At 39.3% G+C, this 14,901-nt stretch overlaps 3 protein-coding genes, 4 non-coding genes and 1 pseudogene across 9 annotated transcripts in view; 7 read left to right on the top strand and 1 right to left on the bottom strand.

Annotated features, from left to right (window-relative positions):
• The window catches only part of LOC140769008 (serine/threonine-protein kinase ATM), a 61,670-nt gene extending 56,786 nt beyond the window's left edge, over window positions 1-4,884 (top strand). For all 3 annotated transcript variants that reach the window (XM_073109512.1, XM_073109513.1, XM_073109515.1), the window contains 2 exons: window positions 1,330-1,473; window positions 4,510-4,884. In XM_073109512.1, coding sequence (XP_072965613.1) covers window positions 1,330-1,473; window positions 4,510-4,587 — 222 coding nt within the window. In that variant the 3' untranslated portion in view covers window positions 4,588-4,884. The remainder of the gene's footprint in view (window positions 1-1,329; window positions 1,474-4,509) is intronic.
• A 759-nt stretch (window positions 4,885-5,643) lies between these two features.
• On the top strand, window positions 5,644-7,537 carry LOC140768715 (small ribosomal subunit protein uS12). The gene is made up of 4 exons (XM_073109093.1): window positions 5,644-5,780; window positions 6,622-6,777; window positions 6,885-7,011; window positions 7,255-7,537. Exons 1-4 carry the CDS (start codon window positions 5,776-5,778, stop codon window positions 7,393-7,395), a joined length of 429 nt encoding a protein of 142 aa, XP_072965194.1. The 5' UTR covers window positions 5,644-5,775; the 3' UTR covers window positions 7,396-7,537.
• A 789-nt stretch (window positions 7,538-8,326) lies between these two features.
• On the bottom strand, window positions 8,327-9,564 carry LOC140768809 (glucan endo-1,3-beta-glucosidase-like). Its single transcript, XM_073109230.1, has one exon. It carries the CDS (start codon window positions 9,509-9,511, stop codon window positions 8,486-8,488), a length of 1,026 nt encoding a protein of 341 aa, XP_072965331.1. The 5' UTR covers window positions 9,512-9,564; the 3' UTR covers window positions 8,327-8,485.
• Window positions 9,565-10,292: 728 nt separating this feature from the next.
• On the top strand, window positions 10,293-14,850 carry LOC140768509 (large ribosomal subunit protein uL5-like; annotated as a pseudogene).
• Window positions 12,164-12,257, top strand: LOC140769420 (small nucleolar RNA snoR1). Its single transcript, XR_012105903.1, has one exon. It is a non-coding gene; the product is annotated as a small nucleolar RNA snoR1 (small nucleolar RNA).
• Window positions 12,700-12,793, top strand: LOC140769424 (small nucleolar RNA snoR1). The gene has a single exon (XR_012105907.1). It is a non-coding gene; the product is annotated as a small nucleolar RNA snoR1 (small nucleolar RNA).
• On the top strand, window positions 13,240-13,333 carry LOC140769423 (small nucleolar RNA snoR1). Its single transcript, XR_012105906.1, has one exon. It is a non-coding gene; the product is annotated as a small nucleolar RNA snoR1 (small nucleolar RNA).
• LOC140769422 (small nucleolar RNA snoR1) lies at window positions 13,793-13,886 on the top strand. Its single transcript, XR_012105905.1, has one exon. It is a non-coding gene; the product is annotated as a small nucleolar RNA snoR1 (small nucleolar RNA).
• Window positions 14,851-14,901: the final 51 nt, after the last annotated feature.

The raw sequence follows: 14,901 nt of genomic DNA on the forward strand, positions 1-14,901 counted from the left end.
GGTCTTGAAAGTTGAAACCTATTCGAAACTTTTAAGGTTGCCAGTTTCATTTGGTTCTAAACAGCAATTTCAGTGGTTTCAGTCACCAATTTCGTCGGTTTAGGTGACTTTGATCGTCAGTTTCAATGGTCTTGCCAGTTTTGGTGCAGACTACTAAAATGGCTAGATTGTTCATAATTACAAGTTTGATTTCACATTTTTTGGTTGGATTTCTTGTTCTTTTTCACCCAAATTGGACCCTAATTCAAACTAGAAAAAACTAATTAGCCATTATTGGTTTCTCAAACTCTCCTTCCTTCTTACTTTGTTTGGCCCTCATCCTTCTTTCCCTTGTAATTACTAGTTTCATTGGCATGATATAACTCAAGGTGGCCAGCATGACATGTGCCACAGCACTTGCCAACCATGTCACAAACAATATAAGCTCTATTGCCAGCCTAATGCAAGAGAGGGAGAGAAAAAGTACCGTGTTGTTGTTGTTGCCCTCCTCTCTCTCTTGATCCATCTGGGCCCTAGGTGATTGGAGAAGATGATAGATCATTCGCTACTCTAAGTTAGATCCACCTTTTGGATCCTTTTATTTCTAGACCCGTTTCCATTTCTCTATTTCCATTGTCTTCTCCGATCACCTAGGGCATAGACAGATGAGAGGAGAGAGAGCAAGGCAATAACAGTTGTCTGCGATGGTGGTAGGTAAGTATTCTTACTAGTGGATCGTCTTTCTTGTCTTGCATCATCGGTCCCTTATGTTGTGTGTCGCGCTGCATCCCTCGTGCCACATGCGGCATGCCTCATGTTGGTCAGCACAAAAGTCATTGGTATCACTTGCCATTCAAAGCAAGGACGCATGAAGGCAGCCACATGCTTGTAGACTGCGAAGACTAGAGATTGACACTAAAAGTGACTACTATCTAATTCTTCCACAGCTGGTGTTGGATATAAATTGTGAATCTTCATAAATGGCCTAGAACTTGGTAGATGACAATAAGAATAAAGAGGGAGATGGACATTAATTTTGGACCACAATGGGCTAAAACCATTCTAATTCGGCTTAAAATATTTATTTTTTCTAGAGGTCAAAACTGAAACCGAAATTGAAACTTCGAGCCATAGACTTAAGTCATCACTTGTTCACCCTGTTGTGTTCAGCTATATATTTGACCATTTTCATTTATTTAGTGTACACACTTTTCCTTTTAAAGCTAGATAAGTTTATTTGCTTGCTTAGTGTCTAATTGCCCTAATGCCCTTGAGAGTGCACTTAATTTTAACTATGATGAAACGTCTAATGTGAGTGTCACTTTCCCATAACATGTGTTCCTCTTACAGGAAACTGATGATGAAATAGAGTCATGTTTGGGGAGCTCACAAGATTCTTATGAAGGCAACAAGGATGCAGCCCGTGCTACACTGCGAGTCAAGCAGAAGTTGGATGGATATGAAGAGGGTGAAATGAGAAGCGTGCAGGGCCAGGTAATTTTCCCGCAATACATAGTTAAGTTAACTGAATCTTTGCATGCTCTGGTACTTGATGCAAATGCAACATATGTAGTCTTGAGATATCTGTTTTTATTGCCAACTATTCTCATGGTCGCCATATAATTTTGTTACATTAATTTTGGTGTTTTTAGTTTCATAGGCTAGCATTTATGTCAAGTGTTGGAATAGGAAGTTGATATTATTAGATTAAGGTTGCATTTTTTTCAGTTTCTCATTCCACTTTTCGACACTGTCTGCTTTGTCTTTGATATTTACAGTTCATGCTCAAGCATGATCGTCTGCTTAGACTATTAAAATACTGTACCATCTTGAGTAGAGCATTACGGGATTATAAAGCTTGAACTAGCATAAGAATGAAAATAAAATCATCTAGATCAAAGCTCGATGTTAAGAAGGTTCCCTGGAAGAATTGATGGGAGACGCAATTGTCAGTGATACAGGTTAGCTGCTTGTAAAGGTCCAAGGAAAATATGGGTTTGATTCTCCTCATGGAGAGATTTTTCTAGCTCATTAGCAAAATGTGGTCACAATTGCTCTTGGCTTGGCTTGCAAGTGATTGCTTTGTCACAATCACTTTTCTGGCTCATGCTGTTCTTGCCATACTGACAGGTTTGGGTGGAGCAGATGCAGTCACTCTGAGTCAGGCCTTGTCAACTGACCTTGAACTAGGTCCGACTTGGTTAGACCTTGAGCTGTCAGCATTGGTTGATTATATCCAATCAAATGCTGTCATCATGAGTGAAGCAACTGCTATGTTTAAGTTGGGCATTGCTTTGCAACAGTGTTCATTTCTGTCGTCATGAAATCGACTGCTACAATTAAGTAAGTTTCAGATGGGCATCGCTTTTAGGGGTGGCAATCGGGTCGGGTTAGCCGGGTTCGGGTCGGGTCAGATTCGGGTCGGGTTAAGATAGTACTAACACGAACACGACCCGTTTAATAAACGGGTCAATTTTTCTAAACACGAACACGACCCGTTTATTAAACGGGTAACACGACACGACCCGTATAACCCATTTAATAAATAAATTATATTTTTTATATAACCTGTTTAACCCGTTTAATAATATATTATATTTTTTATTCAACTCATTTAACCATCCGTTTAACCCGTAAATACAACCCATTTAAATTTACATCCATTTAACCCGTTTAGAGTTAATCGGCGTAATACATCACCCGCAGGCCGCAGAGATAAACTATCATAAATTTACACAAATCCAGCATAATTTACAATATTGTAGGAAAATTTAGTAAAAATAAATTCAAATGTCTCAAGCTTCAACGTTGGTGTTGACAAAGCAGCAGCGGTGGAGGCAAGGCTCTAGGAGCTGGCTCCCATGGCGCGAGCTCCGGATCTGCCAAGGAAGACGAGGTGGTCGGTGCGGCTAGGGACGGAGAGGCGGTTGGAGGAGAGTGAACACATCAAAGAGAGGAGAGGAGGGCAGGCGGAGACGGGGAAGGGGATGGAGGCACCGTGGCAAGCAGATACAAGGACGGAGGCACCGCGGCAGACGGTTGCGGCAAGCGGAGAAAGAGCGGGGGCGGCAGGCGGAGATTGCAGCACGGCGGCAGGCGGAGACTGCAGCACCGCAAAAAGCGAAGACAGGGAGAGGAGGAGAGGAGACGCGGCAAGCGGAGAAAGGGAGCGGGGGCGGCAAGCGGAGAAAGGGAGCGGGGGCGGCAGGCGGAGACTGCAGCACCGTGAAAAGCGAAGACAGGGAGAGACTCGGTGGTGGGCAGTAGGCGGAGACAGAGAGAGGAGACGGCAGGCGGAGATGCAGGAGATGGGGAGTGCAGATGGCAGGCGGAGACGCGGGAGGTACGGGAGACGCGGAGTGGAGACGGCAGGAGGCAGGCGGAGATGCGGGAGGGGGCAGGCGGAGACACGGTGGCAGACGATCGCCGCTGGGGAGAGAGATTAGAGATGGGGGCAAATATTTGGAAAGGCAGAGGCGGCTGGAGTGGAGAGTGGGGAGGGTTAGCCGGTTAGGTATATATATATATTTATATATATATATTTGAGAGAGAGGGTTAGGTTATATATATATTATATATATATATATAAACGGGTTGGCGGGTTAACCCGACCCAACTAGACCCGACCCGTATAATTAAACGGGTCAAACGGGTCAAAACGGGTCAGTTGTATAAACCCGAACACGACCCGTTTATTAAACGGGTTAGACGGGTTGACCCGTTTATGACCCGAACCCGATTATACCAAACCCAAACCCGATTAAATGTCGGGTTATCGTGTCGGGTTATCGGGTCAGGTCAAATTTTGCCACCCCTAATCGCTTTGCACCAGTGTCAGTCCCATCTGGTTCCAGTGTCAAATCATGAGGTGCTACCACTTAAGCTCAGGACACATTTGTGACGGCCGCCCTGTGATATCGAGACAACTTTTCTAACTTTATGGCTTCTTGGTTTTAGTGATTGTGCACATTTGACCCTGCCAACCTTCTCTCCTCCAATTGCTTAATTCTGAATTTGTTATGAGACACCAACTTATAAGTTTTCTGAATTTGTTATGAGACACCAACTTATATGTTAAAATGGTACTGTGAAGCCTGAAGGTTGTTTAGCATAGCTTTCGAAAGGAATCTCATAAGTGTGCACACCAGAGATTCGGATTATAGTATCAAGATAATAATTGCCTCAATCCTTACAAGTAATGGACAACTCACTGTCTTAAAGAGCTTGCCCTTACTCACTATAAAAAAATCCTGCAGATAGATCAGTTTCTAGAAAACTACCTTTTCAATCTTAGGCAAGTCTGATCAACTGAACTTGAGAACTTCATAACTTGGTGTGCATGAAGTAACAAATTTAAGACAGGAAATGCTGCATCGGATAATTTGTTATCCGGTGCAATATATTCCTCTGCAATATGACATTTAGATTGTAAGTTATTAATTAAGATTAAAGGAAGTAGAACTTTGGTTACATTTTATTTGCTTTATCTGTCATCCTAAGTTCGCATTGTGGCTTTGATTGTGTTTGCAGGTCCAACAACTGATACAAGATGCAGTAGATATAGATCGTTTGTGTCAGATGTTTCCAGGTTGGGGAGCTTGGTTATGAGTTACGACACAGAAAATATATCAAGTTCTATGCAGTTCCCTTACCAACATATTCTACAGGCAGCTTCATTTTTGCTACTTTCACCAGATTCCTTCAACATGAGTTGTGTCTGTAATATCAAATTGTATAGTTGTAACAGTCCACCATTCATCCAAAAATTGTATGCTTTTCACAGTTTTTCTTTGTCCTGACAGTTATACCACCAGATTCCTACAGCCTGGGGTCTAGTATTGTACATGGAGGCAGATAGTTGGTATTAATACTACATGGGAATGTAAATCCTCATCCATTTTTGTATACCTCATAAATTTCCATTACAGGGTATTTATTTATCAAACATACTGGTTTTCTTTCCTTGTGCAAAATTAGTAGGTTATTATTGATTTGTGGTGTTCTTTCTTCCGATTATCAACTGAGATCCAGGCTTGGTGCATTAGCTAACCAGGGATTAGATCTCTCATTTGTTGCACTACCCAACAGCTTAGTAAAGTGTATCACATCAAGAAGGTTATACACTCTCGAGAACCAAGGGACTACCAATTATTCAGTTGATTGAGATCTACTTGTTATGCCAGATCTCTATGTAACATGAATCGTAACCGTAACCGGACACATCAATGTGTGTCAAAATTCATCGTCGCCGCTCTCTCTTTCTCTCTCTCAGACAAGTTTGTTGTTGTCTCTCTGGAGCTCACTAATTCTAGTTTCAAGATCTCCTTCCTATAAATTCACCCTTTTAAATTACTCTACTCAGAACGATGAGAAAAATATCCCCAAAAAATACGTCATTATTCCACCTCTCATTCTAAAGTCTTTCTCTAAGCTACATCATGCATCGATCATGCAAATTTGATAACTAAAATTGCACTCAAAAGAAATTACACGTAGTATTTGACTAAGCGAACAACCGTCATACATGGGTGTTGCAAAGGAAGTGGCCAAGCTTGACCAAACTAACTCAAGTCCAACCCGACCTCAATTAATCCTATCAGCCCAAATTATCGACTCCAGTTCCAGTATTATTCTATATATGCATAAGGATTTTCCAAGATTTACTAAACTACTCTTTTAGTCCAGTTGCAACCGCGGCATATACATCTATATATATACAGATAATGGCTTAGGGTTTTCTTCTCCACTCCTCTCTTCTTTCGCCTCCGCGTCGCCGAGCAAATTCCTTCCAGAAAGATGGGGTGAGTCCTCCCAAGAACCGCAGTTTGAATCCTATTACTTTCTGTCGAACTTTTTGGATCTCTAGGGAAGCCCTCTCGATGAGACAAATTCTTATCTGTTCCTTTCTAGGATTTTATTTATTTGTTTTAAGTGCTAAATGAGACTAAGGATCGAGCTCAAGGTTTTGAAACTGCAAAACTGTCATTTTCTGTAATGTCGACGGGGTATACTTTGTAGATCATAGATAAAGTTCTGTGGATTTATTGTATGACTGGCTTTCTCAATCAGCTTTTGTTCTTTTTTTCTGGAATTATGTGAACTTATTACATGTTCTTAGGTTGCAATGCCGAAAGTACATTTATCCTTTTAAGTCTCAAGATAGAAGAATGCGATTACAAAACTAAGTGTGAGATTGGCATAGCTCGCTCATGGTAGTTCTTGTTTAAGTGTGGAATTAAGCATAAATATATAAAATTATCAGTGTGCATTTTATTTTACCAAATATTTACTATCCTCGTTGGGTATGTCCATCTTTCTAAGCGGTATGGATGCAGTTTATTTCAGCAATTAGTGATCCTATCCGGTGTCAGCTAGTTCTCTCTTTCAACAAGTTTTGTTTTGGTAGACATCTGGAAGGATTTTCAGATTATGGCATTCTAGTGGGAGCTTGTAACTAATGCATTGTATTCATTTATTTTCCTGGCTTGAGGCTTGTATGGTGGAGATTGTTTGTAAATTATATACCTAGAGATGAATCATCTACCATATATAACATATTTCTGGGTATCTGAGAGATAAATATTCATAGATGATGAATATTTTTGCTCCCTGATTATGATGAAATGTTTTGCTAAATAATAGGAAGACACGTGGTATGGGAGCTGGGCGCAAGCTGAAAACCCACAGGAGGCGGCAGAAGTGGGCGGATAAATCATACAAAAAAAGTCATCTTGGCAATGAGTGGAAGAAGCCTTTTGCTGGTTCTTCACATGCCAAGGGCATTGTCCTTGAAAAGATGTAGGATATATATGGTGTTAATTTTCACCCTTCATAGTTTATGTTCTCCCATTTTTGTCCTCTTTTGATTTTGAAATTTGATAATCTTATATGGATCTATCTTGCAGAGGTATTGAAGCTAAGCAACCCAACTCTGCTATCCGAAAGTGTGCTAGAGTTCAGCTTATAAAGAATGGGAAGAAAATTGCGGCCTTTGTTCCAAATGATGGCTGCCTGAACTATATTGAGGAAAATGTGAGCTTTGGTTTCACTTTAATCTTTATTTTCAAATTTTGCTGGAGAAATTGCTTTCATTTAGTGTGAAGACAATGCTCTCTTCCTCCCAACATATAATATCAATTATATTTGCTTTTATGATCATCACCAAGTACAACACTAGTATGCTCCAACTCTGGTCACTGTGCATGTGTATATCATTTTTCTTTGTCATTATTATTTTCTTTGTGGAGATTACTGCTGACATCCTGTAAATTACAGGATGAAGTATTGATTGCTGGGTTTGGACGAAAGGGGCATGCTGTTGGTGATATTCCTGGAGTAAGGTTCAAGGTTGTCAAGGTTTCTGGTGTATCACTGCTGGCTCTATTCAAGGAAAAGAAAGAGAAGCCTCGATCTTAGAATTGTTTTGTTTTATTTATATATTCAGATGTGAGCTACTTCGATGTTCTTATAGGTCGGTATATTTTCTTCTATTATGTATGCCAATTTTCAGTGGACATGCAATTGAGAACTTCATGACACACCATGCAGCTCTTTTATCTTTTCCTTGTGCATCTATTTTTCTTTTTGAGAAATTATGTTATTTTATTTAGTATTTCGGTTCAGGAAATATTGAATATAGTAGAGATATTATTGTTTTCATGTTGATGCATATCAATATCAGGCCCATATTGTGTGGTGATGTTATATATTAGCCCATATTATCTTAGCCCAACACAAATTATGAATGAGATGTATACTATATGAGATTCGCTAACAATTTTCCTTTCTTTATCCCCTTAATTTGAATTTTTACTTGGATATCAAGGTTATTGTGCCCCTAGTATTGGGTACAAGAAGTCTATTTATCTTTGTGCTGCATTACTCTTGATACTCAGTGAGGTCCAAATATTTATGTTTACCAAGAGCATAGCCTCATTGTTTTTGTTAAGTCCTAAGTTGTTAAATAATTATGCCAATAATACCAAATCAAGTGCCCTATTTGTTGAAAAATGCAACTCACTTCTGGAACAAAGAAGAGAGCAACTTCTAAACTACTTATCAACAACACTTTATTTATGGAGAGAGTGCAATTCACGTTTAACAACTGTAATCTTTATTTTATTCCGTCAATCTGATTTTTTAAATCTGCAACTAGTTTTCAAAGATTAGTTGGTATGTATGTATACAACTCAAGTTTGTCTATTGCTTCATAATAGCAAGTTTTGACTTTTGAGTCTTTGGTGTTGTTGGTTCTGTTGACAAATCTCTGCTAGTTGATGCAAAAAGCAAAACAAAAAAAGTTCATCCTTGCTTATTGACATATTCCTAATAATGTTACCACAGAAAATAGAATATAGTTTTGCTGATAGATTCTTCTCATGAACAAGCTACAAATTGTGGTACTTTTTTCCATCAGAAATATAACAATTTAGGCAAGCAATCCGAAGTAATAACTCGGCAAGAAGATTAAGCATCTGAATTGGTGGTCAAGAAAACCATGCCAATTCTATGTGAAGTTGATGTTGTAGGCTTTGGTTCCATCCAGTTTAAAGATCCCAAAATGCTTCTCAAACTCTTCCCCACTCTTCCCATTCTCATCATACAGATCAAACAGGTAGACCTCCACCGGAGTTCCTGGCCTCCGCGGCGTACCGATGCCACCTGCGACCCGTTCGACGATTTTCCCATTATAAACTGCCGCATTCTCCGGCGTCGCAACCTCGTGCCCGGACGTCGGCCACCCAGTCTCCGTCACTGCCACCGGCACGCCCGCAAACCCCTCCCTCTCCATCGCCGCCACGATGGAGTCGACAGTGGCGTCGAAAAGGTTGGTGTAAGTCAAATCTCCATCAATAACCGGAGTAGCATCGGACCCAAACATCGCATAGTTCAACGCAATGTTGGTCGGATCATTGACGTAGCTAATAAAAGGATACGTGTTTACCATGAAAGGTGCATTAGTTTGTGCTAAGAACTCAAGCATTGGTTTAAGAACTGAAAGGGTACTCGGATCGAACGCCCCAGCAGATGGTGGATACGATGCTGCAAGGATCGAAGAAGCGTGGGGAGATGAAAGCTTGATCTTTTGATCAAGACCCAAAAATTGTAACGCTTCGTAGAGGTTGTTGATCGCCGGCATGAGGTGAGGCGAGTAGAATTGGTCCTTGTACAAGACCTCATTGCCAACGGCCAAGTAGTTGACTTGGTCAGGGGAGAGGAAGGCCAAGATGTTTGACTTGATCCAGCTCAGGGCGGCGTCGCGGCCGCCGGTCGAGATAAAGGTGAGGTTCTCGTTCGGGACGCCGACCATGAGCTTGACCCCGGTGGCGTTGAACGCCGGGAGGACGGCGGGGTCCGGGAGGAAGAGGCGAGCTTTGGATATGTTGTTGAGATAGAGGAGGTCGACGACGGTGGCCGAGGAGGGGAGATTGTCGCCGACCCGGCCGTGGCAGACGCCGATCTTTTTGGGGTCGGCGGCGGCGAGGATGGGGAGGAGGACGAGGAAGGAAAAGGCGAGTATAGTATGTGTCATTTTTTCTCTCTCTCTCTGGTGTTGGATGGGTTGTGGTAAATATATAATGAGAGGAGGAGAGAGTCGGCTTGGCTTGTTCCTTTTTCGCAACGGTCATTGTTCCTGCTTTTAGGCCTTTTCTATTCTTTTGAGTGCGTTGCCGTTGATATAGCCGTTGGTTTTGACTGGTATTCGAATCACAGATTCACAACTCAATTCCACCATCTTCTGATCCATCACATGAATTGGGTTTCTAGATCGACTCTCTAATGACTCTGCTCTTATTACTCTTAATTGAGATGGAACCTTTCTTGAATGGGTCCACAATTGATACCATAATTAAAGATTATATTTTATTTTTTCAATCAAACTGTAGATTGAGTTGATAATTTAGGCAGATTATTAGGTATTTTTGGTGTTCTTAGGAAGAGTTTTTTCCGACTAATTTTACTGTAGTTTTTGACCTTTGATTTGAGTTGTGCTTTCTGTCCTTATGGAAGCTAATTAATCTATCTTAATTTCACTTTAAAAGAACATCATTGCTTGAGGATATTGGAGACTTCTCGGTGGAATTTGTTTATGCTATAAGCCTACATGAGAGAGGTTGCTGATGATGACTTTTAACATCATAATAATAATAATAATAATAATAATAATAATAATAATAATAATAATAATAATAATAATAATAATAATGGTGACGATAATAGCTATGGTGATTATTTAAATATTTGATGATGACCTATATGGGTTTTAATTTAAGCTCGAAGGTTGTAACCTGAGAACCGTTCGTTGCAGATCCGACGGCTTGAGTTGAATCTAAACATGATATACTACAGCCATGGCGTATCGCTCTCCCTCTATAAATGTTCCTCTCCTCTAGGGTTTAAGTCGTCGCGCTTCTCGCTCTCTATTGCCCCTCGCGAATCTTTTGGCGGCCATGGTATAAATCCTTCTTCTCGATCTCTTCTTTTCTTCTTCGTAGTGTACATCCTACTATTGGATTCTTCTGTTCATTGTAGGCATCGGAGAAGAAGCTAACGAACTCCATGAGGGATATCAAGGTGCAGAAGCTGATGCTTAACATCTCCGTCGGTGAGAGTGGTGATCGCCTTACGCGTGCCGCCAAGGTGGATCCACTTCCTTCCCTTTGCTTGCTTTTGATCTTTCAAAGCTGCTTAGAGATTGGATATGTTGTTCGTTGTTTTCTGGTATAGATTTGATGGTTTAGATACATTGTGTGGTGACTGTGTATATCATTGTATAAATGGATCTTTTATCCTTTACTAGAGGTGTTGTAATCTTATAGTAGGCTTTGAGAAGTGCTTTTATGTAATTGAGAGGGAACAACTCATGGTTTCGTTTAGCATGCTATTTGTCGAAGAAGTTTGTATCTTGCTGAAGATAGGAATTATGAATAGGGTATCATATTGCAGTAGTTTCCGTCCATTTACAAGGATTATTTGTTCTATGATTCATGTCGTACTTTTTGACATCGGTGGTACCACGAACAGTAAATCAAGCTTGCAGTTTTACTTCTCCTGTTTTGATGTGAAGTTGTCCAGGAATAAGTTGCATTGTCTTTTTCTATCAAGTGTCAGCTATAAGAGATTTACTAGATTTGGTGAAATGATACGAGATATGCCTCAAACTCTTGTCACGTAAAACATGGATAGTATTATTTGAAGTAGTCTGTTGCTATTCATTGTAGTTGGTATCAATCAGCTTGCATTTTGTTGGATTTTTTGGGGCTGCAGATCAACATATAGGATTGTATGGTTTTGCATTGTTCTCATCAGTTCCTGCTTCCAGTTTCTAATATGTGACAGTATATTTGTAGGTGTTGGAACAACTGAGTGGTCAAACTCCTGTCTTTTCTAAAGGTCCACTAATTAGTGTCATAACATTTTTTTAATTGTAGACTTTTGCATTTAGTGCACAGTTACATGTGCATACTTAAATAATTTTTATTTCCACAGCCAGGTATACAGTGCGGTCTTTTTCAATCCATCGTAATGAAAAGATTGCCTGTTTTGTTACGGTTAGAGGTGACAAGGCAATGCAGCTCCTTGAGAGTGGGCTGAAAGTCAAAGTTTATATGAGTTGCTAAGGAGGAACTTTAACGAGACTGAGTATTTTGGCTTCGGCATTCAGGAACATATTGATCTTGGAATCAAGTAAGATACTTTCATTTATCTTGTTCAAACTGTTTTATCCTTGTTCATGTGCATTCCTTTTTACTTTAAAATTGCCGTATTGCCATATTGCCGTATTGCCATATTTACAAATCCTAGGTTAACATTAACACAATCTTGATATGAATCTATGGCGAGTGTACATGTGATTGGGGATGCCTTGATTGGCTTTTTTTTCTTTCCTTATTGATAGCATCAGTAAGTGTTTCTTTCTTCTTTTTCTTTCCATTTTCTTGTTGGTATTTTTGGTGGCGGATGAGAAATGCAATTTCTGACATCTCTTGTTACTTGTATGAGAAAGGCCTATAAGCCTTTCTTTGAATGGAGCAGTACTTATTCTGAGCCCTCTATTTACCTCACTTGTTTTCTTTCTCAGTTATTTTGGTTTCTTTTGTAATTTATAGTGAACAGTTTCTTTCAACTGTGGAGTCTTTGGACTATGTTTTTGTCATACCTATGTGAAGTTAGTAATACAGATGACTATGATGAGTATTGCTTCCTTCTGACACCTCTTGTATGAGAAGGGATTTCTAGGAATCCCTTCGCTGAGCAGATTAGCAACTCTCTGAGCTCTCCCTAAACAAGCGGCTTTCTTTTATTTGCAGTATTGATTTGTAGTAAATTGGTGTTCTACTATTTACTTGTATATGGTTTTGGTTTTGTACTGAATCTTGTTTAAGATGAAGCCCCTTCAATCTCATTCATGTTTTGAGCAAGGCGCTTCTAAGCTCATTTAGTAGTATATTAGCTTTTGTAGCTACCAAGTTCAAGTCTAATTTAGAGGATAGTTTGTGTGGGGCTTAAGTTAATTCCAATTATCTTTTGAAGCCCTTGTTAGCTTCTCTTTCATATTTGAGTACTAAGTTCAAGTCTAGTTTAGAGGTTTGTTTCTGCTGCTTAAGTTCGTTTTCATGTGAAGTTAGCTACTTAGTTCAAGACTCTTTCATGTTTCTTTTGGATGTGGAGTTTTGGACTGATGTTTTTGTCATACCTATGTAAGTTAATAATATAGATGACTATGATGAGTATTGCTTCCTTCTGACACCTCTTGTATGAGAAGGGGTTTCTAGGAATCCCTTCGCTGAGCAGAATAGCAACTCTCTGAGATCTCCGTAAACAGACAGCTTCCTTTCATCTGCAGTATTGACTTGAACCAGCGGTATATGGTTTATTTTTGTACTAAATTTTGTTTAAAAGGAGAAGCCCTTCAGTCTCATTCATGTTTTGAGCAAGGAGCTTCTAAGCCTGTATAGATTTATATACAATTGTTTAGCTTTTGTAGATATCAAGTTCAAGTCTAATTTAGAGGATTGTTAGGCTTAAGTTCATTCCAAATTATCTTTTGAAGCCCTTTTCAGTTTCTCTTTCGTGTCTTTCAAGTTTTGAGCTTTTGTAACTACTAAGTTCAAGTCTAGTTTAGAAGATTGTTCCTGCTGCTTAAGTTCGTTCTTATATAAAGTTAGCTACTTAGTTCAAGTCTCTTTCGTGTTTCTTTCTAATGCAGAGTTTTGGACTATGTTTTTGTCATACCTATATGAAGTTAATAATACAGATGACTATGATGAGTATTGCTTCCTTCTGACACCTCTTGTATGAGAAGGGTTTTCTAGGAATCCTTTCGCTGAGCAGATTAGCAACTCTCTGAGCTCTCCCTAAACAGACAGTTTTCTTTCATCTGCAGTGTTCATTTGCAGTAAATTAGTGTTCTACTATTTACCAATATATGATTTTGGTTTTGTACTGAATTTTGTTTGAAAGGAGAAGCCCCTCAGTCTCATTCATGTTTTGAGCAAGGAGCTTCTAAGCCCATATAGTGGTATATAAATTTGTATTAGCTTTTTGTAGATACCAAGTTCAAGTCTAATTTAGAGGATTGTTTGTGATGGGCTTAAGTTCATTCAAAATTTTGAAGATTTTCAGTTTCTCTTACATGTTTTGAGCTTTTGTAGCTATTAAGTTCAAGTCTAGTTTAGAAGATTGTTCCCGCTGCTTAAGTTTGTTCCTATATGAAGTTAGCTACTTAGTTCAAATCTCTTTTGTGTTTCTTTCGAATCCGGAGTTTTGGACTATGTTTTTGCCATACCTATATGAAGTTAATAATACAGATGACTATGATGAGTATTGCTTCCTTCTGACACCTCTTGTATGAGAAGGGTTTTCTAGGAATCCCTTCGCTGAGCAGTTTAGCAACTCTCTGAGCTCTCCCTTAATAGACAGCTGTCCTTCATCCGCAGTATTGATTTGGAGTAAATTATTGTTCTACTATTTACCAGTATTTGGTTTCAGTTTTGTACTGAATCTTGTTTTAGGTGAAGCCCTTTAGTCTTGTTCATGTTTCAAGCAAGGAGCTTCTAGCCCCCACTATAGTAGTATATAAAATTGTATTAGCTTTTGTAGCTAACTAAGATAAAGTCTAATTTAGAGGATTGTTTACACCGGTTCCGAATTATCTTTCGACGCCCTTTTCAGTTTCTCTTTCATGTTTTGAACTTTTGTAGCTACCAAGTTCAAGTCTAGTTTAGTGGATTGTTCATGCAGCTCAAAGTTCATTCCAAATTATTATGATAAACAAATTGCTCATGGACATCTTGTTTAGGTATGATCCTTCGACTGGCATATATGGAATGGACTTCTATATCATCTTGGAACGCCCAGGTTACAGGGTAGGCCGCCGTCGTGGCTGCGAGTCTGGCGTTGGGATTCAGCACAGGGTAACTAAAGAGGACGCCATGAAGTGGTTCCAGGTCAAATATGAGGGTGTGATCCTCAACAAGGCACAAACAATTACTTAGACATACGGAAGCATTTCAAGTTTTGAAATTAATCATTCATTATAACCATTGTTTCATGGAAATAGCTTTTTTTTATTAGTCACAAATTGGTTTGGGTTAATTAAAGTGATAGTGGATTATTCCTAGCAACTTAAGCGAGTTTTTGAAGACTTTATCTATCCCTCAGCTCCGGTCTTCGTGCAATCTTAATCTGTAAATATTAGCAATTGAGAGGGTTTTTATCAAGTTTATAAATTCTTCCTATGGATGAATATATTGGAATTGATGTTTAATTATTATTATTATTATTATTATTATTATTTATTATTCTATATCGGAGTGGACAAACTTTATTATTTTGGCTATATCTCAATTAAATATTTTCGTTTTGGATAAAAGATCTCACTAATATAATATATTCTCTTCTGTACTTATCCTATCCATT

Source organism: Typha angustifolia, chromosome 10 (assembly GCF_048772165.1).
Source record: "Typha angustifolia cultivar Huaian chromosome 10, ASM4877216v1, whole genome shotgun sequence".
NCBI classification, from domain to species: domain Eukaryota; kingdom Viridiplantae; phylum Streptophyta; class Magnoliopsida; order Poales; family Typhaceae; genus Typha; species Typha angustifolia.

Bases quoted from the DNA above. Each gene is read 5' to 3' on its own strand.
- LOC140768715 (XM_073109093.1), top strand. The intron at 6,778-6,884 runs GTAGGATATATA...TCTATCTTGCAG, and splicing joins GGCATTGTCCTTGAAAAGAT to AGGTATTGAAGCTAAGCAAC. The intron at 7,012-7,254 runs GTGAGCTTTGGT...TGTAAATTACAG, and splicing joins TGAACTATATTGAGGAAAAT to GATGAAGTATTGATTGCTGG.
- LOC140768809 (XM_073109230.1), bottom strand. From the start codon at position 9,511: ATGACACATACTATACTCGCCTTTTCCTTCCTCGTCCTCCTCCCCATC.